The 27649-nt window shown below is 45.1% G+C and overlaps 1 protein-coding gene across 3 annotated transcripts in view; it reads left to right on the top strand.

The window, feature by feature from the left end:
• Window positions 1–27649, top strand: part of sorcs2 (sortilin-related VPS10 domain containing receptor 2) — a 963539-nt gene that overhangs the window by 651132 nt on the left and 284758 nt on the right. For all 3 annotated transcript variants that reach the window (XM_070871372.1, XM_070871374.1, XM_070871375.1), the window contains exon 4: window positions 23078–23242. In XM_070871372.1, coding sequence (XP_070727473.1) covers window positions 23078–23242 — 165 coding nt within the window. The remainder of the gene's footprint in view (window positions 1–23077; window positions 23243–27649) is intronic.

Genomic DNA, 27649 nt, shown 5'->3' on the forward strand with positions numbered 1-27649 from the left:
TCTCCTCTGTTGCTGCCACATGGACCTGGGAAGGCTGCTGTCTTTCAGGTCTAGAAGCTACAGATGTCCTTAGGACACCTCGACCAGCTCTGGCCCTGGAAGTGCCGGCTGCAGACTGGTCAGCATTCTCCTCGGTGTGTTCAGTTAGCTTTGGCTTGGGTGAGGCCATGCTTCTTGGCAATAGCGGAGTGACAGGTGTGTGGTCAGGAATGGTGTGATCCTGAGAGAGCACATCATTATCATCCTGATCCGAGGAGCCTGCGCCTCTCCCTGGGAGCAGCACATCACCATCACCATCACCTCCAATCTGAGGGAGCACAGGTCGGTGGTGTGGCATGACACCGGACGGTCCCCCGTGGACCGTGGAGGACCCAGCCGTGATAGCAACACTCAGGTCTCGCGTGGCATCCAGCTGAGACTGCATGAGAGCAGACACAGTCTCGAAACCACCAGAGAGGACAGCAGTAAGACGCTCCGTGGCCTGTTGCCTAGAGTGCATGAGAGAATTCTGAGCTTCCAGGGCTGCGGCCATCCTCTCCAAAGCAGCACTGATATGCTGGTTCCCTTGCGCTTATGCAGTAATGGCAGCTGCCACATCCGCAATGAGTCGCGGCATCACAGCTGGATCCGCATGATCACTCTGGGAGTACACCATTGCCTGCACACTGACATGATGGGCACCATGATGTGTGCAGAGCTGTCCACAATGCGGGAGGCGGACTCCTCCAAACACCTCACCACTTCCGACAGCCTCTCCGGCATCCTTGCCACTGCCCCCAACATCTGGAATTCATGGCCTCCACCTTTCTTTCATAAGCCCCAACATCGAGGAGCTCAGCTGAGTCCTCTTCAGAAGAACTCGCGTGCGCACTCGCGCCCCCCCCCTGGATAGATAGCACCAGAGGTTCCCTTAGCACCTCACCATGATGCAACCCGCTAGGCTCAAGAGCAACACTCAGTGCAGACCCCTCTGCTATCTCTAACTGATCGGACCGCATACTCCCAGTATCTGAGCTGGCGCCTGTGACTGTAGGAAGCAGTGATGCAATGCTGCCAGCAGTGTCCCCCTCTTCCTCCACTTTATCGGACATCGTGCCAACATATGGAGTGGCCTCCAGGGTGTGATCCAGGCTCACGCTCCCAATGGCTTCTAGGGTGTCGGCATGACCATGGCTGCCACTGACCCCTTGGCTCTCACCAGGCTTTGGCTCGCAATATCATCAGCCTCCTCATGGCCACTGCTGCCACTGCCCTCAAGGCTGTCTTCCTGGCTTGGCCTCTCAATTTCATCACGAGCCTCTCCCTGGCCTCGGCTCCCAGTGCCCTCAAGGCTGTCATCCTGGCTGGCCATCCCACTCGCATCACCGCTGTCATCACCGCTATGTCCCTGGCCTTGGCTCACACTCGGGCTCTCATCTGCAAGCATAAATGGCACAAGGGCTGCCGTGAGGGGGAGGTGGGGCATTGACGCAGGCAGCCTGCAACGTACACACTATCATAAGCACTGCACGGTAGATGGCATTAAAGGAAGGCCTTCACTTACCGATGCTGCCCCCAGCGGGATCGGCACGACCGGCGGCCACAGAGAAGGCAACATGTGGGCCCGCTAGTGTCTGGACCCTTTTTTCCAGTGGAGTGAGCTGCTGTATATCGGCCTCGCCACCACCAGTCCTCTGTTATTCCACTCAGTTGTGAATAACCTTTACCTGCAAAACAAAGGTGGCTTACTGAGTAGCGGTGTCATGAGGCTTCAGCAATGAGTGCACGACTTTGTGTCCCTGACATGTAACTGTGACATGAAAGGGAGCCTCCATTGTGAGAACACACACATATATGCAGGCCTCAACAATCAAATGCTGCTTCAGTGACTACATAGTAATGGTGGGCAATAATAGAAGATGAAGTAAAGGCTTGCAGATGGAAGGTCGGGAGTTGGGCGAATATGTATTCCCTTTCATCAGGCGAATGATGTCGTTCAGCCTTTAGTGGCATTATGGTCGATGCGGAACTCCTTCATGGCAAATGAGCCAAAGGTGGACAGCGGAAACGTTACAAGGACATCCTCAAAGCCTCCCTGGTAAAGTGCGACATCATCACTGACACCTGGGAGACCCTGCCCGAAGACCGCCCGAGGTGGAGAAAGTGCATCCGAGAGGACATTGAACTCTTCGAGTCTCAACGCCGAGAGCATGAAGAGGTCAAGCGCAGGCAGCGGAAGGAGCATGCGGCAAACCAGTCCCACCCACCCCTTCCCTCGACGAATGCCTGTCCCACTTGTAACAGGGTCTGTGGCTCTCGTATTGGACTGTTCAGCCACCAAAGAACTCACTTTAGGAGTGAAAGCAAGTCTTCCTCGATTCCGAGGGACTGCCTAAGATGATGATGTGGCATTGGGTGGCGGTTCAGTCATGAATGGAGGTCCCCGAGACCTCCTCAGTGATCTCTCTCCAGGCATTCATGAACACTTCGCGAGTTGGACTGCCTGTATCGGGATGCAGGACTCTTCTCCTTCCCTTCGACAGCCTCCATGAGAGGGCCTCCAGTTCAACGTTGGAAAATCTGCTGGCCCTCCTTGCTACTGGTGCATTAGCCATAGCCTCCCCTCAAATGCTTTCCCTGCTTTAGAAGGCCAGGGAGCAGCTGGCTCGATAGCAGCAAATCAGCAGTAGGTGAATTTCGCGATCCAAACACCACTCAGCAACCACATCGCTGCAAATTGATTCCCGCCAACCAATAGCATTCCGCTCCATTTTTTCAGCAAAAATGCTGAATTTCGATCCAATGACCGCCGTAACCATTGCGGCGGTAATGACCGGCAAAAAGCGGTAGGTGCACCCAGTTTGTGGAGGTGAATATCTACCCTCTTACATCATCATCATCATAGGCAGTCCCTCGGATCGAGGAAGACTTGCTTCCACTCTTAGCATGAGTTCTTAGGTGGCTGTACAGTCCAATATGAGAACCACAGTCTCTGTCACAGGTAGGACAGATAGTCGTGGATGGGACAGATTTGCCGCACGCTTTTTCCGCTGCCTGCGCTTGATTTCTGCATGCTCTTGATGATGAGACTCGAGGTGCTCAGCGCTTCCTCCACTTAGGGTGGTCTTTGGCCAGGGACTCCCAGGTGTCAGTGGGGATGTTGCACTTTATCAGGGAGGCTTTGAGGGTGTCCTTGTAACATTTCCGCTGCCCACCTTTGGCTCGTTTGCCATGAAGGAGTTCCGAGTAGAGCGCTTGCTTTGGGAGTCTCGTGTCTGCCATGTGAACTATGTGGCCTGCCCAGCGGAGCTGATCAAGTGCGGTCAGTGCTTCAATGCTGGGGATGTTGACCTGGATGAGGATACTAACGTTGCTACGTCTGTCCTCCCAGGGGACTTGTAGGATCTTGCTGAGACATTGTTGGTGGTATTTCTCCAGCGACTTGAGGTGTCTACTGTACATGGTTCATGTTTCTGAGCCATACAGGAGAGCGGGTATTACTGAAGCCCTGTAGACCATGAGCTTGGTGACAGTTTTGAGGGCCTGGTTTTCAAACACTCTTTCCTCAGGCGACCGACATACAATACAGGTATATGCACTTTACGTGTATATTTACTTCACAAACATCTTCCACCATTCGGAGTGAAACTTTGCAGTGTTTCTCTTTCACTAAAGTTTGGAGTTCTGGCATGAATTTATCAGAGACAACACACCTTGGCGCAATTTCTAGAGTTTTTGACCAGTGATACTCTGACTTCCTCAGAGTGATTGTTGAGAATATTGACTCGCACAGCGAGATTCCCCAGACTCGCCTCTGCTCTCCCTCCAGAACATGGCTGGATGTTGCTCCCCCTTTGTGATGTCGTGCCCTGTTGGAGCTGCTTGTTATTGGTGGGCTTGCTTTCATCTTTTCAGTTGGCATGGAGCGGTTAATCTGGCCACGGTGACAGCTCCCCTCCCCAAACCATGTAACTGGTGTTTCCATTCAATTAAATGCTTTAGGAAAAAAAACGTTTTCAAAATGTTTTAAAAATGTTTCAATGTGGTTAAAAATAAACTTGCCTCAATGGACAGGGTTTTTAACATAAAAATTCATGATAAAATTAAATTTTTTTATCTTTTAAAACTCTTACACTGGTAAAAGCAGGCATTACAACTGCTTTTACCAAGCGTAAGAATTTTAAGGACATTCGCTGGCCAAGAGTTGGGTAAATAACCTAAATCTATGCCTGCGAAGGTTCTTTTCCTGGGATATGTTGGATTTGTCAAAAGGCATTTTGACAGATCGGAAGTGCCGGGTTTGGCGCATGCGTTTGCGCTAAACCCGGAACTAGCAGGGCCTCTTCGGGTGCGTGTGTACATCGTACGCACCCAGAGAGGCTGCAATTTACGGCCCAAAATCAGCAATACGTAGCCCAAAGCTGACAAAGGTAAACTTCCAGATTCCAAACGAAGCATTTCAAATGAAAGCATGAATGCTTTGCTGTGTTTTTAGCTTTTGAATATATCTTATTTTCTGAAAGAAAGCTCTCTTTTCCCCCAATTTTGTCCCCTTTTCTCACTCGTTCCTGAAGCACTGACTGTTGCTGAGGTACTAACCCATGGGCACCACCAACTCTTCAGTATGCCTAGATAGAGTGGATAGCAAGGACCTATTTCCCTTAGCAGAGGGGTCAACAACCAGTGGGTATAGATTCGGTGCAGCGGTCCTGACCTGAAAGGACCATCAGCAGGTCGGGGCCTTCAAAGGAGCCACTTCAAGGTACAGCACGTGCAGGAGAGCGACGGCTGTGAAGAGGGCGACAGGATTGGACGTCACCAAGGTCCAGGTTGCTGATTGGAGCGTGGGTAGATACAGCAGGAGTGGCAAAGTTGGGGCGCAGGAGCGGCGAGTGATCGGGGCTCAGGAGAACCGTGAGTTCGGGCCCAGAAGAGATGAAGGCCCCAGGGGCAGTGCAGGCCAGCCCACACTGCAATATGTGAGTGCACTAGGTCTGTGCAGCAGAGCTGGTCTCCAGTCGTCTTGGTTAATCCTTGCCACTGGACCAAGACCTAGCTCTGTCAAGCCCGTGTGGTGGCTGGTGTGCAACGGCCACCACACGTTAAAAAAATCCATGCACAGGCATCTTCCACCCATCAACATCTAGTTCGGGACCTGTGATATTAGGTCCTTCATTGAAACACCTATGACCTCATCCCTTTTTGGCGTGGAAGGAAGTCATCCTCGATACGAGGGACCGCCTATGATGATGTTGATAGTGCTGAAGTCCGGTGTTTTCATCCATGTTACACACCATCTTAGCAAATAACCAATAAGCAGTAAACAAAAAATCAAACCACTTTCCTACATGGTGGGTCATCTGCCCATTGGAACATAAAATATACAGAATGAGAAAAGGCCATTTGGCCCATCAAGCCTGTTCCTTTCAGACCTTGCACCATTTGTTCCATTAAGTATTTCATTTAATTCATTCAATCTTTAAAAAAAATTTGTACATGGCGTCGCTGGCAAGGGCAGCATTTATTGCCCATCTCCTAAGCAAAAGTCTTTGGCAGAGCTACCCAGACTGCGTTTCTGCTGATGACTGGAAAATATATTTTTGGGGAATTTTATTATTTTGAGACAGGAAGTCCTACAGTTCACACACGGCTCTATATAAAGTCCATTTGCACAGCAGGTGGGAATGAGTGTGCATACAGCAATTATTTTCTGCTTTGAATTATAGTTTGTTAGCATGCAATTGTAACTCAATCAAAATGATAAAGTGGGGAAAATCCGTGGCTGTTCAATTTACTGATAAAAGTTGAACAAAAAGAAAGGTCATATAAGGGGCTGCCCATTTAAAACAGAGACGAGGAGAAATTTCTTCTCTCGGAGTGTTGTAAATCTGTGGAATTCACTGCCTCAGAGAGCTGTGGAAGCGGGGACATTGAATAAATTTAAGACAGAAATAGACAGTTTTTTAAGCGATAAGGGGTTATGGGGAGCGGCGGGGAAGTGAAGCTGAGTCCATGATCAGATCAGCCATGATCTTATTGAATGGTGGAGCAGGCTCGAGGGGCAGTATGGCCTACTCCTGCTCCTATTTCTTATGTTGTTATGAATTTAACAAAGCATAGAAAGGAAAAAGACTCCTTGATCTATCGAGCTCACTCCTGCCACACACCATATACAATCAATTGTATTTAGTCTGTGTAGGAAATATTCTGCAAAGTTTTTCCCCTGCCTCCCAGAAAAGAAAAATGGGAACAACTCCAGAACATTTCACTTGATCCTACATCCTACACTGTTGTTCTTTGACTGTTTGCCTCCCTCGGTATGACACTTCCACGGTTCCAGCAGCTCAAGAATCATGATGTTCCACACAACATTTGGTCATCTTTATCAGTGCTTATTCTTTGAACCTTCAATCATAATTACTCACCAAATATTTATCCAGTGCTTTTTAAAAGATGAAAATCTAAAACCTTGATTCCAGTTCCAATTTGCATATAAACTTAGATTTATTCACATTACAACTTGTCATCGATTCCTTAGCCCATCCATTTAATTGGTCCGAATCCCTTTAAATGTTATCAATGACTCTTCCATTAGTCTCCTGGCCATGTAGTTTGATCTCAGCAGCAAATCTTATCATATATTATTATTACAAGGATAACTTCCTCAGATATATTTAAAAGCTTTCTCTTTCTGGGACCCCTTGCAAATGCTGATAGACTCCAGAACTTCTGCAAATATTGATACACCCCAGGTCCACCTTGCAAATATTGATATGAATGGAGTTGAAATATCTAAGGAAGAAACTGAAAGCGACCGAGGAGGCTTAGTTGACTTGATGCTAAATATGTCTAACCAATGCAGAGCACCAATTAGCAAAGCTAAACGGATGTTGAACTACCGAGCTAAAACAGTAGGTAATAAGTCAGAAGAGGTAATGATCAAGTTGTGCAATGTTCTGGTCAGATCTCACCTTGAATACTGCACCCAGCTCTAGTTACCAAGAGAGACATTTCAGCACTAGAGGCAATGCAGAGAGGAGAAAGAAAGTCTTATATTAAAATAGCACTTTTCATGACCTCTGGATATCCCAAAGCGCTTTACAGCTAATACAAAAGCAAAATGTCACTGTTGTAATATAAGAAACACGGCAGCCAATTTGGATACCGCAAGGTTCCACAAACAGCAATGAGACAATGACCAGATAATCTGTTTTAGTGATGGTGGTTGAGGGATAAATATTGGCCAGGACACCGGAGATAACTCCCCTGCTGTTCTTCAAATAGTGCCATGATATTTTTACGCCCACTTGAGAGGGCAGATTTTTTGTTCTACTCAGAGGGCAGACTGGGCTCGGTTTAACACCAGAAAGTCGACACCTCCGACAGTGCAGCACTCCCTCAGTACTGCACTGGAGTGTCAGTCTAGATTTTGTGCTCAAGTCTCTGGAGTGGGACTCACAACCTTCAGACTCAGAGGTGAGAGTGCTGCCAACTGAATCATAGCTAACACAGAGCCAAGAAGCTGATTGCCAGTGTCGGAAGTCTAAGTTATGAGGAAAGACTGGATAGACTGGGGCTTTTCAGCGGTATATAAGATTGTTAATGGTGTAGAAAAAGTTGGATGGATTATTACTTGAAATTAAACCTGAGGAAGTAGAACTGAGACACAGGTGCAAACTAGTAAAAAGATAAATTTAGGACTGATATCAGGAATTTTTTCTTCATACAAAGAGTGCTCAATAGAGCAGTAGCGATAAAAAGCCTGGAATCATTTAAGAAACAATTGGTTGCCACAATGGGGGGACATTAGGAGTTCTCTAAATGGATGAATTAAGATAGGCTTAATGGCCATCCTCATCTGTAATTGTCGTGATTGAGTGACACATTCCTGGAGTTCCCTATAATTTCAGGCTCCAGCTGAGATGCACACAGCATATTAAGATTGCTTTTCTCTGTAACAAAGTGTGACCTGTGGGTGAGATGTCTACGTAAGCAATTGCACTCATTTTAATGTATTACTAGCTAATCTCCTGTCACGTTGCTCGCGGTAAATCAGATGATGTGTTGTTTTATAAGGACCATATTATACTATATAATGCAGAACCTTCCTTCCTTCCTTCCACCTTTCCTTACTTGCTCCCATTCTCCCTCCCTCATAATCCAGACACCCCAAAGGGCTTCACTGCCAATCAATGAGTTGTTTTTTTGCAATGTAGTCACTGTTATTATAAGCAAACATGGGGGACAACTTGCACACAGCAAATGAGATAAATGACCAGCGAATCTATTCTTTGGTGGTGTTGGTTAAAGGATGACTGTTGGGCTGGACACCAGGAGAACGCCCTCCTCTTCCTTGGAAAAAATGCTGTGTCATCTTTTGCCTCTACCCAACAGGCAGAGAAGACCTCAGATTAACATCTCATCTGAAAGACTGCACCAGCGACAATGGAGCACTGTCTGAGTACTGCATTGAAGTGTCAGGTTAGATTAAATCCTGGAGTGAAGGCAAGAGAGAAAAGGTGTCAATGGGCAGGGAGAGAGGGAAAAAGTGACGGAAAAGAGAAGCACAAAAGCAAAAAGAAAGAGCAACTAAGTGAATGAGAAAAAACAAACACACACATACACACACTTACGCACACAATTATATTCTTAGCTCGATGTGTGCCAGAGCTACAAGACCACTTGTTGGGGCATGACCTGAAAACACTTGAGATGATGAAGCTGAACTGGAAAAGATTGAGTACTGCTGCACTGATCTGTTGGGGAGCTTCCTTTATGCATTTTCCTCTTTACGGAAGTGAAGTTTAAAATTCTTAAGGTTCATGTCATGTATTAAATTGCGAGAGCTCATCCATTACAAAGATGACTATTTATAGACTCCTAATCAATATCTTGCAACAAGGAAACAGCCCAGCTGCTGCAGTGCATTCTGGGACATGCAGCCCAATTCAGTTTGACTCCATGCTTAGAGTACACACTGTGCAACAAGATTAAAACCGGATAGAGGCAGTGGGGAGCCAGTCGTGCTAAGCACACATATAATGGGAAATCGCAGGCAACCTGCCCACGACTTCCCGTTAACTTTAATGGGTGGAAAAATCATGGGGATCCTGCCCACGGATTCCCAATATCCTCAGCCAATGGCACCCCTCTGATAGCGTGCGTGACTTTATTTTGCAGCAAGTGTACAGCTGGAAACTTTGCACATGGTCACTGTGATTTAAGGACAGCTGCCAATTCCCAACAAATCAAAATGGATTAGCTGCTTCTGTGTGAAGAAGGTAGTTGTACCTGAATTCAAAATGAATATTACCAGATATGCAAAGCAACTTTACCAGATTTTCATTTTGATAAACAGGCAGGTGTTGTTGCCAGTCTTAAGGACAGTAGTTCTATCACTTTCAGCTGTGGCTCAGTTTGTAGCACTCTTGCCTTTGAGTCAGAAAGGTGTCAATTCAAGTCCCAGCCCAGAGACCTGAGCACAAAATCTAAACTGACACTTCAGTGCAGCACTGAGGGAGTGCTCAACCAACTTCACTAAAAGTCAGATTATCTTGTCATTATCTCATTGCTGTTCGTGGAACCTTATTGCTGTGGAACCTTGATGCTGTGTTTCCTACATTACAACAATGTCTAGACTTCAAAAGTACTTCATTGGCTGTAAAGTGCTTTGGGACATACTGAAGTTGTGAAAGGTGCTATATAAATGCAAGTTTTTTTTCCCCACACCCAACATCAGTAAACGAAGGTTCTGATTACCAACCCCATGACAACATGTAGAAAATTACTGAAGGAGGCCAGCTGTTCTTCAGGTGGTGGGTGAGCTGTCTGCAAATCCTCCATCTTATAGTCACCTGACAGGACTGAAAGTGACAGATGTCTGACCAGATCCACACCAAGGTCTTTTTCTCAGATCCGGCATGGCTGGAGTTCTGTCCTCGGTGGAACAGCAATAATGTCCCTATGTCCTACCAGCAATTAGAGCGACAATCACCCACCTTAGTTTAAAAATTCAACCTAATTTAATGTCTGCCACTCTGAAAAATAAATGCACTTCCACGGGGTATTTGCATTCACAACGGGCGAGGCTCAGGCCAGGAACTGAAAATTTCCAAAATGACTCCTTATATCCAAAATTAGAACAGGAATCTCAGCCACCCTTTTTGATCATCAATGCTACTTTTAAAATCCCCTGTGGTTGACCGCTCTGAATACCAGTTGATATCAGAAATGGATTCACTAAAAACTTAGTTTAACCGACGCAAATCTGAACTTCAGTAGAGTTTCTCTGTCATTACGGGCTAGTATTAACATTTACCAGGGACACAGCTGTTCATGTCATGTCACTAAATAGTTTGCTATCAGTTTGCCTGCACTGCACATTGACAAGCAACCCAATAATTATTGACTTTTCCTTTATTAGAAACAGACGGAAGCACTTAAGAAAAGTGTGGTAAGCTTTTGGGCTCTGATGCCACCACTTTTAACTGAAGCAAATCACCACCCCCTCATTTGATCTAAATTACAAGCTGAGGCAAAAAAAACAGACTAATGAGTATCAGCTCCCCTCAGTCATGCAGATGATAACCGTGCAACTGGTCCTGCTTCCCGGGTACCATGGAACTGCTTTTGACTGCAGCCAGAGTTGGCTCCTAATGGGAGGAAACCCCATCCTTCCATCAGCAGCCAACCAGGGCGTTGTAAGCGTTGGTTTGGTATACTTGTGGGTAGGATTGTTTATTCTGGCTTTCTCCCACTGATGTCAAATTAAAATTGAGCAATTTAATTAGAAGGAAATCCAATTTCAATGGAATCGAGCCATTGTGGAGGCATTTAAGCTGGGCAAGAGGCTGTAACAGTCTTTCACCCTATCTGTAGTCTGGGACTTTGTCCCGGGCAGAGGATGGTACAATGTAATAGGCTCATGGTCATGTCTATCACTCCAGCTGACCAGTGAAAGAGTGGAAAGAAGCAAATTCCTTAATTATTAAAGAATAATAACCATTTAAAAACAGTGCTCTCATAAAGAACACAAGCATATGGAAAAGAACAGGGCGCAATCTAGAGTAGAAATACTTAGTTGGAGGAAGGCAAATTTCAATGGGTTGAGAACTGATCTGGCCCAGGTAAATTGGAACTAAAGATTGGCAGGCAAAACTGGAATCGAACAATGGGCTGTCTTTAAAGAGGAGATAGTTTGGGTACAGTTGAGTTATATTCCCACGAGGGGGAAAGGTAGGGCAACTAAAGCCAGAGCTCCCTGGATAACGAAAGAAATAGAGAGTATGAAGAAGCAAAAATAGAGGGTGTATGATAGATATCAGGTTGAGAATAAGTGAGAATCAGGCTGAATATAAAAAATGAAGAGGGGAAGTGAAAAAGAAAATAAGAGGGGCAAAGAGTGAATATGAGAATAGACTGGCAGCTAAATTAAAAGGGAATTCAAAAGTCTTCTATAGGCATATAAATAATAAACGGGTAATAAGAGGAGGGGTAGGGCTGATTAGGGAGCAAAAAGGAGATCTATGCATGGAGGCAGAGGACATGGCTGAGGTACTAAATGAGTACTTTGCATCTGACTTCACCAAGGAAGGAGATGTTGCCAAAGTCATAGTGAAAAAGGAGGTAATGGATAAAAATTGATAAAGAGGAGGTACTAGAAAGGATAGCTGTACTAAAAGTTGATAAGTTACCAGGACCGGATGGGATGCATCCTAGGATGCTGAGGGAGGTTAAGGAGGAAATCGTGGAGATACTCACCATAATCTTGCAATTCTCCTTGGATACGGGGGTGGTGCCAGAGGACTGGAGAATTGCAAATGTTACACCATTGTTCAAAAAAGGGTGCAAGGATAAACCCAGCAACTACAGGCCAGTTAGTTTAACCTCGATAGTGGGGAAGCATTTAGAAATGATAATCAGGGACAAAGTTAACAGTCACTTTGACAAGTGTGGATTAATGAATTTGTTAAAGGCAAGTTGCGTTTAACTAACTTGATTGAGTTTTTTGATGAGGTAACAGAAAGAGTTGATGAGGGCAATGCAGTTGATGTGGTGTCTATGGACTTCTAAAAGGCGTTTGATAAAGTGCCACATGATAGGCTTGCCAGCAAAGTGGAAGCCCATGGAATAAAAGGGACAGTGGCAGCATGGATATGAAATTGGTTAAGTGACAGGAAACAGGGAATAGTGGCGAATGGGTATGTTTCAGACTGGAGGAAGGTACACAGTAGTGTTCCCCAGGGGTCGGTACTAGGACCACTGCTTTTCTTGATACTTGTATATGATAATGACTTGGATGTGGGAGTACAGGATGCAATTTCAAAATTTGTAGATGACACAAAACTTACAAGTATAGTGAACAGTGAGGAGGATAGCGATAGACTTCAAGAAGACATAGACAGACTGGTGGAATGGGCAGACACGTGGCAGATGAAATTTAATGCAGAAAAGTGTGACGTGATACATTTTGGTAGGAAGAACGAGGAGAGGCAATATAAACTAAAGGGTACAATCCTAAAGGGGGCGCATGAACAGAGAGACCTGGGGGTATATATGCACAAATTGTTGAAGGTGGCAGGGTAGGTTGAGAAAGCAATTTAAAAAAGCATGCGGGATCCTAGGCTGCATAAATAGAGGCATAGAGTACAAAATCAAGGAAGTTATGATGAACCTTTATAAAATACTGGTTCAGCCTCAACTGGAGTATTATGTCCAATTTTGGGCATTGCACTTTAGGAAAGATGTGAAGGACTTAAAGAGGGTGCAGAAAAGATTTACGAGAATGATTCCAAGGATGAGGGACTTCAGTTACTTGAATTGACTGGAGAAGCTGGGATTGTTCTCCTTAGAGCAGAGAAGGTTGAGAGGAGATTTAATCGAGGTATTAAAACTCATGAGGGGTATAGATAGAGTAGATAGAGAAACTGTTCCCATTGGTGGAAGGATCGAGAACCAGAAGACACAGATTCAAGGTGATTGGCAAAAGAACTAAAGGCACCATGAGGAAAAACTTTTTTACACAGCGAGTGATCGCCTGAAAGGATGGTGGAGGCAGATTCAATCGTGACTTTCAAAAGGGAATTGGATAAGTACCTGAAAGACAAAAAATTGCAGGGCTACGGGAAAGTGCGGGGGAGTGGGATTAGCTGAAGTGTTCTTGCAGAGAGCCAGCATGCCGAATGGCCTCCTTCTGTGCCGTAACCATTCTATGATTCTACTTTAAAATTGTATTTCAAGACGAATCTCCTTTCTATCTTGCTCATGATCAGATGTTCTATTCAGTGACTACAGTGAATGCAAGTAGTTTTCTGTTGGTACAAGAGGGAACTGTCACTGTTACAGCCACAATGAAACTACAGCACATTGCTGCGGATTATTGATTCCTACTGGGTTCATTTCTGGGCTTTGCCTTAGCTTCACTACAACAATCTGAATCCATTTGAATGACCTGCCTTGTGTAACCAATAATCCATTAGAATGTGTATGTTTTTCTCAAACATGCATAATTTTTTCAAGTGAATCTCTGCATATTTCAGAAGTAAAACATGAATGGCGATCAAGAATACTCTGAAAGAAATGCACAAAAGGTTGAATTGCTTAAAATGAGGCTTTCTGTTTTTTGTGCGTGTGTGGGCAAGTGGGTGGGTGGGGGAGATTGAATTCTTTGTCCTCAGTTGGAGAGCCTTTGTCACCAAGTCAGCCCCTTCAATAGCAGCTCCGTATCCAGTGCGGGAAGGGATTATGACAGCCCTGAACACAAACTCCTATCTGCAACTAGAAAGCTGGTCAGTTTTCTCCAAACACTGTAAACAAGGACTCATGGAAGCAAAACTTGAAACATTAGAAAATATCTCTCAGCTTAAAATGGCTGTCGCATGGATTTGTACCAACTTGCTTCTAATGCCAACTGGTGATTTGCTGTGACCTCTATCTGCCTTCATTTCATCCAGTTGCAGCTTCTAAGTACTGTATAAAGTAGACAAGGTTTTTTCCTTCCCACAGCAAAGTTGTGAACCCTTTATAGAACGCTCATGCCCCACAAGCTTTCATATAGACTCCTTCTCATGACAAAGTACCATTCTCCAACAACTGATGTACCGTTGAATGCAATGGCTTCCGACAAATTCTTCTATGGTCAGTGCTCTTTCAGTATAATAAATCATGGATCTAGTTCTAGGGAATGAAGTGGGCAAGTGAAGCTTGTTTAAGTGCAGTGGGGGGGGTGGGGGGGAGGTGGCTTTTGGGGAATTGTGATCATAATATCGTTAGGCTTAGAATAGTTATGGAAAAGGACAAGGAACAATCAAACATAAAAATACAACTGGAGGCTGGCCAATTTCAGTATTAAAAATGGATCTTGCCCAGGTGAATTGAAATCAAAAATTAGTAGTCAAAACAGTAATTGAACAATGTTTGACCTTCAAGGAGGAGATGGTTTGGGTACAGAATAGACATTTTCCCACAAGGGGGAAAGGCAGAGCATCCAAAGCAAGAGCTCCCTGGATGACTAAAGATGGGCTGGATTTTCAGTTGAAATCATTTTGTGGTGTTAATCATGGCGGGGCGGTAATTATAGCGCCCAAGAAAAGTTTGCGCCTCAGTCAGCAAAATTCACCAGCTGGGCCCCGAGTGTGGGGCGGAGTGCTAAGGGAGGCGTTACACACCTCTTTTAGGGCGCAAGGCCGGCTGAGCAACTGAAAATCCGCTGCTAAGGAGCTTGCCTCGGAGCGACTTCTGTGACAAAAGAAAATGGCAACTAACAGCACAGCAATGCATTTCCTCCGCCATTACCGTGCCTCCGGGGTGCGAACAGAGGAGGCAACATAACGAAAATCCAGCCCATAGAGATTAAAATGAAATAGAAAAAAGAGGTTTATGTCAAATGTAAGGTTCATAATACAGTAGAGAACTAAGCTGAATACAGAAAGGACAGAAAAAGGGAATAAGATAATAGATTAGCAGCTAACATAAAAGGGAACCTAAATGTCTTTTATCAACATATAAATAGTAAAAGTATAGTCAATGGTAGGGTGGAGATGATTAGGGACAGAAAAGATCTAAACCTGGCTGGCTGCAGGCTTGGAAATGGAGGGAAAAAATTAAAATGAGGTCATTACATTAAATTCGATCGGACCTCCGGGTTATCCGACCGATATGACTCTCTTAACCACCCCTCCTGACCCTATCGGGACCGAAGTGTTTTAAGGACGTATTGAACAACAAGCTGGAACTGTGTGGGATTTACACAAACAACTGGGAAATACTTGCAATACACCAATCAAGATGGACTTCAATTCCCCACCACAGGGTGGACAACTTGAAATGCAAAACTGTCAACAGTAGCACTAGAGATGACCATAACAAAGAATTCACATGTGCTTCACACATTGGACAAGTTGAGCAGGTCTACAGAAGATAAATAACTTTTGATTACATTGAAACATAGAAACATAGAAAATAGGTGCAGGAGTAGGTTATCCGACCCTTCGAGCCTGCACCACCATTCAATAAGATCATGGCTGATCATTCTTTCAGTATCCCTTTCCTGCTTTCTCTCCATACCCCTTGATCCCTTTAGCCGCAAGGGCCATATCTAACTCCCTCTTGATTATATCCAATGAACTAGCATCAACAACTCTCTGCGGCAGGGAATTCCACAACACTCTGAGTGAAGAAGTTTCTTCTCATCTCAGTCCTAAATGGCCTGCCCCTTATCCTAAGACTATGTCCCCTGGTTCTGGACTTCCCCAACATCGGAAACATTCTTCCCGCATCTAACCTGTCCAGTCCAGTCAGAATCTTATATGTTTCTATGAGATCCCCTCTCATTCTTCTAAACTCCAGTGTATAAAGGCACAGTTGATCTAGTCTCTCCTCATATGTGAGTCCAGCCATCCCTGGAATCAGTCTAGTGAACCTTTGCTGCACTCCCTCAATAGCAAGAATGTTCTTCCTCAGATTAGAAGACCAAAACTGAACACAATATTCACGAAGGCCCTGTACAGCTGCAGTAAGACTTCCCTGCTCCGATACTCAAATTCCCTTGCTATGAAGGCCAACATACCATTTAACTTCTTCACCGCCTGCTGTACCTGTATGCCAACCTTCAATGATTGATGAACCATGACACCCAGGTCTCGCTGCACCTCCCCTTTTCCTAATCTGCCACCATTCAGATAATATTCTGCCTTCGTGTTTTTGCCCCCAAAGTGGATAACCTCACATTTTTTGACATTGGCTCTGTGAAGTGCTTTGGGGTGTTTTTCTACATTAGAGGCACCATATAAATGCAAGCAAGTTGTTGTATAAATGTTTGCATAAAGTAAACATTCCAGAATAAGGGAGAATTAATGGCGTATACTAAGGTATGGCTGTCCTAAGGCTTTATCAGACCTTTTAATAGGGATCTGGGTTTCTGGGTCAGGAACTGTAGTTGAAATCCTTGCAGTTGATTAAATTTTGCAGCAAATCCTATGATTTTCAATCCGTGCATTGATGTGTAAAATTTTATTTTTACAAAAAACAGTTTGCATCTTTTGTTACTGTGCATGTGTGCACACGAGGATTAAAGGCCCAAACAAGGAACTTGATTGTAGTGAGATAAGTAACAACAAATGTTAAATGCTTTGTATATTTATTTAGCAAAAGTGATCAGCTACTCCAGAGGATTTTTGACCATTTTGATACCAGTTTTATCTTCAGTGAAAAACACTCATTAAAAAGATGGGGAAGGGATCATTTAATTTAACTGCTACCTGAGAGGAAGTATCCTGGTTGACCGGGGGATGGTGTCCAAGGGCAGCTCTGGTCTCCTGACTGACAAAGCGCACACTCAGGCAATGTATGTATCTTGCAAATGAACCTGCTAGCTGCTGCTCATCTGAACAAGGATTTACATCACCCTGCCAATCCCAAGACTCAAGCCAAAATCATATACTCTCTACACTGCCCCAGATTGACGTTCCCCTTTAAACTCTTACCTGTTCTGCTTCTTTTCAGTTGATGTTGTGAAAATAAAGATTTCCTGGAACACTGGAATAGTGACTGTAGATCATGTGGGAATGTGTAAAGCTTGATTTGGCCAAACGGTTTTTAAATTATTCTTTTCCAATCTTTCATGTTCTACTTTTACGGTGTGATCTGATTGGAGGTTCGTATCAGGATGACTTCCGATGCATGGTCTCAATCAGTGATCCATTTTCTTTCCTAGCTCTATAATAATTAACATTGGCTATCTGAATCCAATTTCCAGTATATACTCTCACAAAACTTATCGTACAAGCTGCAACTGGCACCAAAAGCAAAGACTCCTTTGGGGGTTGCTAATGTTTTTATTTCCTTTGAGGAAACTTTTTGGTGTGCTTTATTTTTGTTGTCGGGCATGCTAAGTTTGTTCTTATAGTACTAGTTTGCTTCAGTCCCTTTTGTTGAAATTAAGATATTTAGAATGTCAGTCAGTATCTCACACCTGTATCTATACAACTGGGGCTAATTTGCTGATCACCGTTTGTATTGCTTCATTGTTAGAATATTCACAGTGTGTTTGCATGGGAAAGCTTCAAATTAATGAATAGAACTTACCATCAAGAAATAACTGATTTAGTTTTCATGGTAGCAATCAGAGTTTTTTCCAGGTGTACATTCTGCTGTCAAATGAATAACTCAAGTATAAATTTAACATCCAAGATAAGTTCAGAGTGATTGAAACTGGAGAAATGCTTGCCTTTATATCAATAGCTATCATATATTAAAAGTTGTGCGCATGGATGCGGTTCCTGCCCATTTTTGCCATTATAAATTCCTTTGTCCACATTTATAATGGAAACTGCCTTTGTAAACTTGTAATGCTGTAACTTTAATATCCTGCCATGGGGAAAAAAGTTAGTTTTTGTGGTCGTAGTTTACTAATGCCCTGCCTTTGGGTAGTCTCTGTCGACTTCCCTGTGGTTAAACATAACTGTTTCATCGAGAATCGATCTGTATTACATTCCCTGTCAAAAATTGGTATGCGATTCCCAGGCTGATTTCTGAATGATGGTGGGTATGGACTCAAGCCTGTGCTGAACATATTTGGCCTGCTCCCATCAGCACTGGAAATAATCATATATTGCTATGTGTTCATTACATTGTGTATATTTGAAACAAGTGCAAAGTCTCAACAGTGTGTGCTGAAAGTGAGAGGTTTTACGTCAGGTTGCTGGATGCTTACTTTGGTCAGTGTATTTGCTTGTCTGTTAGTCAACCTGCGAGTAATCAAGTCAGGGAGAAGGAAAGACTGGCTGTTCCAACCTGCTTGAATGACACCTCCCCTCCGCTGTCAGTTATGGTGTAGCATCATGGCCCCCCGACCTGCGAGAGAACAGCTCCACAGGTCGGGCTATAAAAGAGCTGGAGCAGCATACCACTTCAACCTCCAGCGCGAGCTGCTCCAAGTGTGCGACGTTTTTGAGATGGGCGACTGGGTGGCGTCATCAAAACCCTGGTCGCCATTTTGGAACGTGGGCAGGAACATCGGCAGGACCCAGGTACAGAGGAGTGGGAAAGTCGGGGCGGATGAGCGGCACGTGTTTGTGGCGAGATCATCATCACAGGCAGTCCCTCGAATCGAGGATGACTTGCTTCCACGTTAAAAAGTTCACAGGTGTTTCAATGAAGGACCTAAAATTCCAGGCCCAAACTAAATCTTGAAGTGTGGAAGATGCCTGAGCCTGGATTTTTTTTAACGTGTGGTGGCCGTTGCACACCAGCCACCACACAGGCGTGACAGAGCTAGGTCTTGGTCCAGTGGCAAGGATTAACCAAGACGACTGGAGATCAGCTCTGCTGTACGGACCTAGTGCGCACAGATATCACAGTGTGGGCAGGCCCGTGCTGCCCCTGAGCCCTCGCCACTTCTGGTCCCCGAACTCACGCCTCTCCTAGGCCCCGATCACATCCCACTACAATCTCTCGCCACTCCATCGCCCCAACTTCGCCGCTCCTGCTGTTCCTGCCCACGCTCCAATCGCCGACCTGGGACTTGATGACGAGTACTGCTGTTGCTCTCCTGCTGCAACATGTGCTGCTCCCTGGAGTGGTATGCCGTCACGCTACTCCTTCCACTCTCCGGCCTGCTCCGATGGTGCTCACAGGCCGGGGGCCGCTCAGACTGCTGGGCCAGGCCTCCACGCTGCTCCTTCCACTCCCCGGCCTGCTCCGATGGCCTGCTCTGATGCGGTGAATGTTTATGGCAGAGGAGCGGTGAGAGATCGTGGTGGAGGTGCGACAGATGAGGGTACAGGGCCCAGAAGAACCAAGGGCCCAGAGGCAGCATGGGCCAGCCCACACTGCGATATGTGTGCGCACTAGGTCCATGCAGCAGAGCAGGTCTCCAGTCGTCTTGGTTTACCCTTGCCCGTGGATAAAGGCCTAGCTCTGTCAAGCCTGTGTGGTGTGCAACGGTCACCACACGTTAAAAAAATTCACGCACAGGCATCTTCCACTCCCTCAATTGGAGTTCAGGACTGGAGCACCTGTGAACTCGTGGAAATAAGTATCCTCGTTCGAGGGACCGCCTTTGATACTGATGAGCATCGTTATCTTTGAAGAAGTTCACAGGCCATCTCATCTTCTCGCCTGGGTCACATTATAGTAACAAGTAGAACCCATGTGGAAACTCTCGGTAAGAATTCATGGTACCCGCTGTAACCATTGACAGTAAATTCTGTTTGGACCATTATTGACCATTGTGAATATTAAGTGAGATGTTAATCCCTTTCAATGAGAGTTAAACAAAACAGCCTGTAATTTATAGGTGTTTGGAGTGCTGGAGGTGCCAAAATGTATTAATTTCAGATTAATTACATTTCTAACCACATTCTAGACTATTTGCAGTCTTCATATTTTGTACAGACTGAAGCCCTCAGAGAGACTGCTGTAAGTGAACTGATGGATTTGTGCAGACTTCATATGTGAAAGACATTCCACTGAGCTTGGTGGCAAATTGCACTTTTCACAATTCATGACTTAATGCCCAATAAATTGCTGGGTAGATTTGTAGAATTAGTATTCCATGTGGATACTTGTGCTTTTACAGAGCAAATTCTATTTGCTTTTGTTTAAAGGGCATTGTCTCAGATGAGTGATTTGGCAATAAGATTAATACAGCAGCCAACTTAACGTTTTTTCAGTGTGCAGGCTACATCGAGTGTTTTTAATAACATGAACTAACACTTCAGAATCCTGTCCAAGCTGTTTGTTTAATTGTAAATTATACAGGTGGAGTATCAACGAAATGGTCTCACACTAGTTAATAAAGAGAGATACATAAGGCATTGCAGCACAGATGGAAGGACATTCATTTCAGTAACATCTGTGCTGCAGAACTTCTGTAGAAAATAAAGTGGCTTGCGATATATTCAGATCATCCCAAATTTAGATTTGATTTCGTTTTTTTTTTAATTATTCCCCTGATATTGGAAAATGGAGACTAGGAAGAAATCATCTGATGTTATCATGTCTATACTAGCTCTTTGCCATTTTCATTTTTTCACTTGGAGCAATCTGCAGTAAATAAAATTACCTGAAAATTCCATGGAAGGGACCTCCCCAGGACACCCACGTAGCCTGGTTGCACATTGCACAGGAGGGCACAAGCAGGGATGTCATCAGGAGGAGCTGCTGCAGTGGCGCAAACCTTTCAATGATCTCAGTAGATCACGAAACGTTACTGCAAAGCCATACTCAACCTCATCCTGCTGTGCCACTCATCACATCCCCATCACTCTGCCTTCCCTAAGCTACTCCTGTACATCCTTACTCACACCAACTTACCTTGCACCTCCACCTATCCCTCTCTCTCTACCTACATTATCACATTCCCATCTCACTAGTCACCCCTCACACTCACTCTCATCATTGTCCAGTCTAACCAACTAACAACACACAAGTGTGAGCAATTGGGTCCTTTAGCCAATGTTGATGTGAAGTTTATGTTGTTGTGTTGTCAAACATTGAAATCTTTATTTTCAGCACTTGTGTTCTTGGACAGATTTGTGGGCAGCTTTGGAAGTGGTTCAATGAGTTGTAGTGAATGGTGAGACATAAGCATACCCCCCACGATGGTGATGATTGTGAAAGGAATGGCTTGGGCATTGCAGGGATGCTTATGGAGCTGGTGTGGGGTGGTGCCAATCTGGCACTTCATGTGGCAGTCAGGGTGTACGGCGTGAAGTGAAGTAAATGTGGCCATGGTGAGGCCATCACTGGCCTCCCGGGTAGCAATGTGGGCAGGTACTGATGCCCTATGTCCTGTGTAGCACCAGGTGATTGCGGAGAAGGTCGGTCTTGCTGTTGGTGATGCTGGTGTTGGGGCTGATCGTGGTGGGATTCTGAGGACCAAGGTTAGATTTTTTCAAGGGCACTAATGCTGCTGGAATAGATGGCAGGTGAGTTTGAGATGACAGAAGCGATCTGTCAATGGTGAGAGAGGTTGCTTCAAGGAGGTGACTGTGAATAGAGAGTTCACTGCAAACACATCCAAATTGTATAAAGTTTAAAAGTCTCTTCCAAATCCTGAACGCGTCAGCTTCTGACATTGGAAAATGAACAGCTGTGAAATGGTAACTTTTATACCACTTCTGCAGCTGTCAGTAGTCAAAGTGATGGAGAGTCACTGAGAAGCCGACTGCACTTACCTGGTGTGTTCTCCGTGGGATGGCAAACTGTCAAAAGGTTGATAAAATTGTGCCTGCTTTTAAGCCTCTTAACGAGCATTCAACTACCTTTTAACGATCTTAGTTAACCTGTCCGCGCTTGCTGTTGGGTCTGCGATCCGCATGCATTCCTGACAGGTCAGAAACTCACATGGAGGCGGGTTTAGAGCGGGATCCCGATCCGCTGTCAATCAGGGCCATTTTGAAAATGGGCCTGCCTCCAAACCCACACTCACAGGGCTGGTAAGATTCCAGCCCCAGGGTGTGAGAGAAAGAGAGAGAGTTACTCAGGCCAACTCTGATCTCTCTCTTAACAGCTGGTTTCGGAATTGCATTGATGAAAGTCTAAGAACAAGTCAACTGCCCATTCTCTTATCCTGAATATTTCTTGACTCAAGTGGACCCAAGAAAGAGATAAGTGAGGTCATAAACTTAAATCAAAACTTAAACCCTACCTCATTATTAACTCAATATAGTGCTATCGTTGTTACCTCTATATTCGACTATTCCAATGCTCTCCTGGCCAGTCTCCCAATCTTGAGCTCATCTAAAACTCTGCTGCCCAAATCCTAACTTGCACCAAGTCCCATTCACACATCAGCACTATGTTTGCAGACCTACATTGGCTTCCAGTGCAGCAACGCTTCCATTTTAAATTCTCATTCTTGTTTTCAAATCTTTCATGGCCTCGCCCCTCCCTATTTCTGTAACCTCCTTCAGCCCCACCATCTTCCGTGATCTCTGCGTTCCTCCAACTCTGAACCTCTTGAGTATCCCCGATTTTCTTTGCTCCACTATTGGTGGCCTGCCTTCAGCTGCCAAGGCCCGAAGCTCTGGAATTCTCTCCCTATACCTCTCTACCTCTCTCTCCTCCTTTATGATACTCCTTAAAACCTACCTCTTTGACCAAGCTTTTGGTCACCTGTCCTAATATCTCCTAATGTCATTCGGTGTCAAATTTTATTTGATAATCCAGTGAAGCGCTTTGGGATGTTTACTATGTTAAAGGTGCTATATAAATGCAACTTGTTTTTTTTTTAAACATCCCTTGCCTCTTAATATTCTCTTAATCCACAATGCCCTCAACTACACAGAATACACCTTGTTATAACATTCTTATGTGTTGTGTTACATAAGACAGTTTTTCATTCATTGTGATCCCAGCATGGAGCCTTGCCCTCTGGTAGCACATAGTTGAAATTCAGATGTCTGTTGCAAATTATTTGCTTACAGTAACATTTGGAAAATCATGCACAGTGCATACCCAATTTCCAATATGCACTGCCAATGAATGCTGAGGCTCACCACTGATGGTGCAAAGTTGAAAAATTATCTCTTTACTGAAGACGCAATTTTTATTAATTCACAAAAAAATAATCAATTTTCTGTTTATTCTATTTAAGATAATCCTTGTCAGTTCATCGATGAATGATCGTGAACAGAGCCTCTTCGTGAGCACAGACGAGGGAGCCAACTTTCAAAAACAGCAGATTTTCTTCTCTGTGGAGACATTGGTTTTTCACCCAAAAGAAGAAGATAAATTGCTTGTTTACAGCAAGGAGGGTTGGGTAAGTGCGGCCATACAATTAATAATTTCTGTTCCAGTACAAAAGCAGCGCAAACTCTTACTAGGGTTGCCAACTCTCCAGGATGGTCCTGGAATCTCCAGGAATTAAAGATTAATCTCCAGGACACTGCTGCAAGAATTAATAAACATTGTGTGTTTTTTTTTTCTCCATTTTCTTTGAACATTTTTGTTTATCAGTTATAAAATATTGGAGATGGGGTAAAAGGCTGTTTGACAGTCCAAGAATCATGGAAGTGCGGGGAGCTGCATGGAAGGAGGCAAAAGGTCATGTGATGAAACCTCCAGGAATGTGTTCAGCAAGAGTTGCTAACTCTAACTCTCACCCCCGGAGCTGAAAGTACAGTGCCGAATTACATGGGCTGTGGGGGCGGGGGAGGGGGGGGTGCTCGGACTGGGAAAAAACGGACAAATTAAACTTTTATACTGCAACACACAACCAGAAGGAACTACAGTATTGTGTGCATTCCACCTCTGCCTGGAACCTTTATTTGTATACACTCTTGCTGCACTTGCATCTGTCTCAGAGGGGCTATTGTATCCTATGTTACGAAGTTATAGCTTAGTTCCAGCACTGTGAAAAGCCTTTTTTGCAAATTCTGCTTAATGATTGCCACTTGTGAAGGTTTCTGGAGCAGTAGGTACCATAGGTGCCTTTTGCAGCAAAGTCTCATACATTTACTTTAATTTCTTTTTCAGCTGTAAGCAAACATCATTGGGGTTGGAAATTCAGTCACTCCTCTGTTGTGGCGTTAATCCAGACGGAGCGATAAATTTAGCGTTGGGAAATGGTCTCCAGCCGCAAAATTCACCAGCTGGGTCCCGAGTGTGGAGCAGAGCGCTAAGAGAGGCATTCCACATCTTTTAGGGTGCAAGGCCGACTGCGCAACTGAAAATCCCGAGGTAAACAGCCGGCCTCGGAGCTCACTAAGAGAGGCTTCTGTGGGAAAAAAAATTCTGGAAAAAAAGCACCAAAAACATTCCCAATACTTTACTACACCATATCCACATGAATCGCAAAAATAAAAAACAATCATACTTACCACAGGTAGCCATTCCTTCCATCACTGCAGCCAGTCCTGCTCGGACTGCCACCTTTCGCAGGCGGTCCCACTAGGGCACACTACAGTTCGGGCGAGCTTCAAATTTCGAGCCGGTGTCGCAACATTGCACACTGGCTCGCCTCTCCTCGGCGGTAATGCTCCGCGCTCCCACAAACCCGGCACCAAAAGTCCCGGTGGGGCGCTGGAAGCTGGCCTCCCACCCGGAAATGCTTTCTTCCACAATTACCGCCCATCTGGGGCAAAAACAGAGGTGGCAATGAACCGAAAATCCAGCCCCATATTTTCTCAACAGCAGATGCCAGTGAGATGTGATGACACTGTCATGTCACTGCACATTCCTCCTTTCACAACAGCAATATTATTTTGAACCTATGCTCTGTTTATTGAACAAAGGTTGTCATCGTGTGCATTATTGAAAACCTATGGGTTTCCTATTACTAATCTAGTGGAATTCTCCAACTCTCTCCCTGCTCCCAGCGATCACTGGGGGTGGATTTGTGAGGTAGCAGACTTTAAAAGTGGCATTGGATGCACTCTTGTTGAGCCACTTATAAAGAGAAAGCTGTCAGCATTCGCCATCATTACATCTCTGAAAGTGGCAGCAACTTCTGGAGTCAGCGCATGTGCAGAAAGATGCAGAAATCCAGAATTTGCTGTCAGTCCTTCCCTGCTCCTCCACAGATTGCACTGTGGATCTTCCCAGTGCCGGCAATCAATTCCGATCATAGGACCCAAGTTTCCCCCCACCCCCCCGGTTAAAACGCCGCACCTCAAACCGCGCCGAAAACGTACCTCGATATTCTCCCCGCTGCTGGAACATCGCAGGCCCATGGCGTGGCGCAGCACAGACAGTGGGGGGGCGGAGCTAGGTCCTGGCGCTGAAAATAGTGCCAGGACCTCTGCACATGCATGCTAGAGTGCGCGCGCATGTGCAGTCGCTCCTCGCCCCACAATCTCTGCGTGTGCTCAGCAGGCTATGTGGAAGGGGCCCGAAGCACGCCTAGCCCTGGCTGAATGGGCTCCCTCATCGCCGGCCAGCTGCCTTATCCAGCCACACGGTTGCAATAAGGGTTAAGATCAGGGCTCAGGCGTTTAAGTGGGACGTGTTTATAGACTCAATAATGGAGTCTTTTGAAAAAAAATCAAGACAGGAAAGGCATGCCCGGGCCAGGCTTCCGATGGTTAAAGAGGATGAGGTAAATGGCAGGGGTTTATGTAATTCACCCATTTTTCGAATGTCTTGTTCGTCACTTAAGCTGTGGATAATTGAGCCCGAGCAAAGAAAAAGTATTTTTGCCTTAAAGAAAGCGTGGGCGCAAATATGAAGAAACACAAGTTGGTCCTGATTTAGTCCAATTGTAACTATTATTAGGACCAGTTGGCTTGATGTTGAGAATGCAACGATTTTTTAAAATGTCGTTTTGGGTGAGTACACATGCGGCAGTAGATAGAGTAGTTAAGGCTCCCAGGCAGAGGCATGTTGTTAAGATTAGTTGATTGTCTTGTATTAGCGGGTGTAAACGAATTAATAGGAAGATGCCAGCGACACCATGGTGCTGGAGTGGAGTAGGGCAGAGACTGGCGTGGGGCTTTCTATGGCCACCTTACCTGTAAACCACCCGTGATCCGACCCCCGTAATCAGCTGACTCCCCCCACGATCGGACATGCCACCCCCCACCCTTCCCAATGTCAGCTTCCCTCCCGATAGCGGACGCCAGCTGTGACCTGGAGTTGCAGGCCTACCCACCCGACAGGCAGGGGAGGTGCGTCAGAGGCCAAAATCGGTCAAAGAACCCGGCATGGCCACGGATGTCGAGGCCCCAGCCCCCCCACCCCACCCCACCCCACCCCACCCGCTCACAAGCCTCCCTGCCTCCCCACAGCTTCCCCCCACCCCCGGGCCAGGTCTCCCAATCGACGGCATGCCCCCAGCCTTTCTAATCGCCGACTAGGGCCCCAGGCTGCAGTCTCCTGCTGCTGGTGGTCCCTTCTACCCACCAGCCGGACTGTCCATTTGGCCGGCAACTGGGCAGGAGACGGTATAGACCCTGTGCAACAGTACCCAGCTGCTAGTGTTTTTCTGCAGTAAAGCTTTGCTGAAGGTAGGACTTCTATTTTTTATTTGTTTATTTATTTATTGATTGATTATGTGGTCCTAAATTCTTGTTTGATTCTTGGTGCTAGGTGCAGGTCCTCTCAGCTTCCTTGTATTTTTTATTTGTTATTGAATGCTTATTTTTGTGCTTTGGTCAGTGCTTGGTGCTTTAAATGTACTGCTTTGTTTAGTGCTTGGTGCTTTAAATGTACTTATGCTTCTTTAATGTTGTTGTGAAGGTGTTTAGTGCTTTGCAAGGTCCTCTCACTTCCCTGCCCCCCGCACGCCCCCCGCATCTCTGGCTACCTGTGCTGATTTCTTAACTCACCGCAAGGTTTTTCTGTGCAGCCACAAGTGGCCACATACGCTGGCCTAAGTTAGTTTGGAGTAACTTTTAGCTGGCTAAACTTGCTTAAATGACCAAAACAGGCGTAAGTGGCTGGTAATGCCCCCTTTTGAAAAAAAAAAGAAACTAAAAAAAATCCTAACTAACTCACTTACACTGGGGCAAATTAAATGGGCAGAATTGCGATTTTTAAGGTACTCCAAAAAAATCTAGTTCCTCCAAACAAACGGAGCAATTCCTGGGCAAACTTGGGCCCATAGTTCCTGATGAAAACTCCCTGTGATGCTTGAATATCACTGTTAGCACCCTGCTCCTCCACCCCCAGAAAAAAGTTAAGCCTTGTTGAAAGAGGTGTAGTTGGGTTTTTAATGGCGTAATAATTGTTGAACACCTGGTTCTGGTCTTGAAAAACTAATTTTAGATTTGTGAAATGTCACAGTTTTCTATTAATATGATAAGAATTACGTGGCTTTTCATATAATAATAATTTTAAGATTATTTGATATTTCAGCTTCTACCTTAATCTTGTTTTTATGTCCCAATGTTTATTTCACTCTCTGTAAAATTTATAAAAAGTAAATTATAACCGGTGCATTTTATGAATAAATTCTTCAATATGGTTGGCTGCTTAGCTTGTTTGATGACATCATTGTTGCTGTACACTGGAGATTCGCTTGATTTGGCACCAGATTCAATCTAAGGTCAGGAGAGCTGAAATTCATGTCACAGAGATCGTTATCTTTCTTTGAGGTCAGCAGTGATCATCGCCAATTCCAGGCCATTATGTTTTGGGGGTAGTAGCTACAGGTATATAAATTTATATAAGGTACCATAAGGCATACCCTGTCTGAGCAAATAAAAAGGATTGGAGGACTTATCTGCCA

This window comes from Pristiophorus japonicus, chromosome 2 (assembly GCF_044704955.1).
Source record: "Pristiophorus japonicus isolate sPriJap1 chromosome 2, sPriJap1.hap1, whole genome shotgun sequence".
Lineage (NCBI taxonomy): Eukaryota > Metazoa > Chordata > Chondrichthyes > Pristiophoridae > Pristiophorus > Pristiophorus japonicus.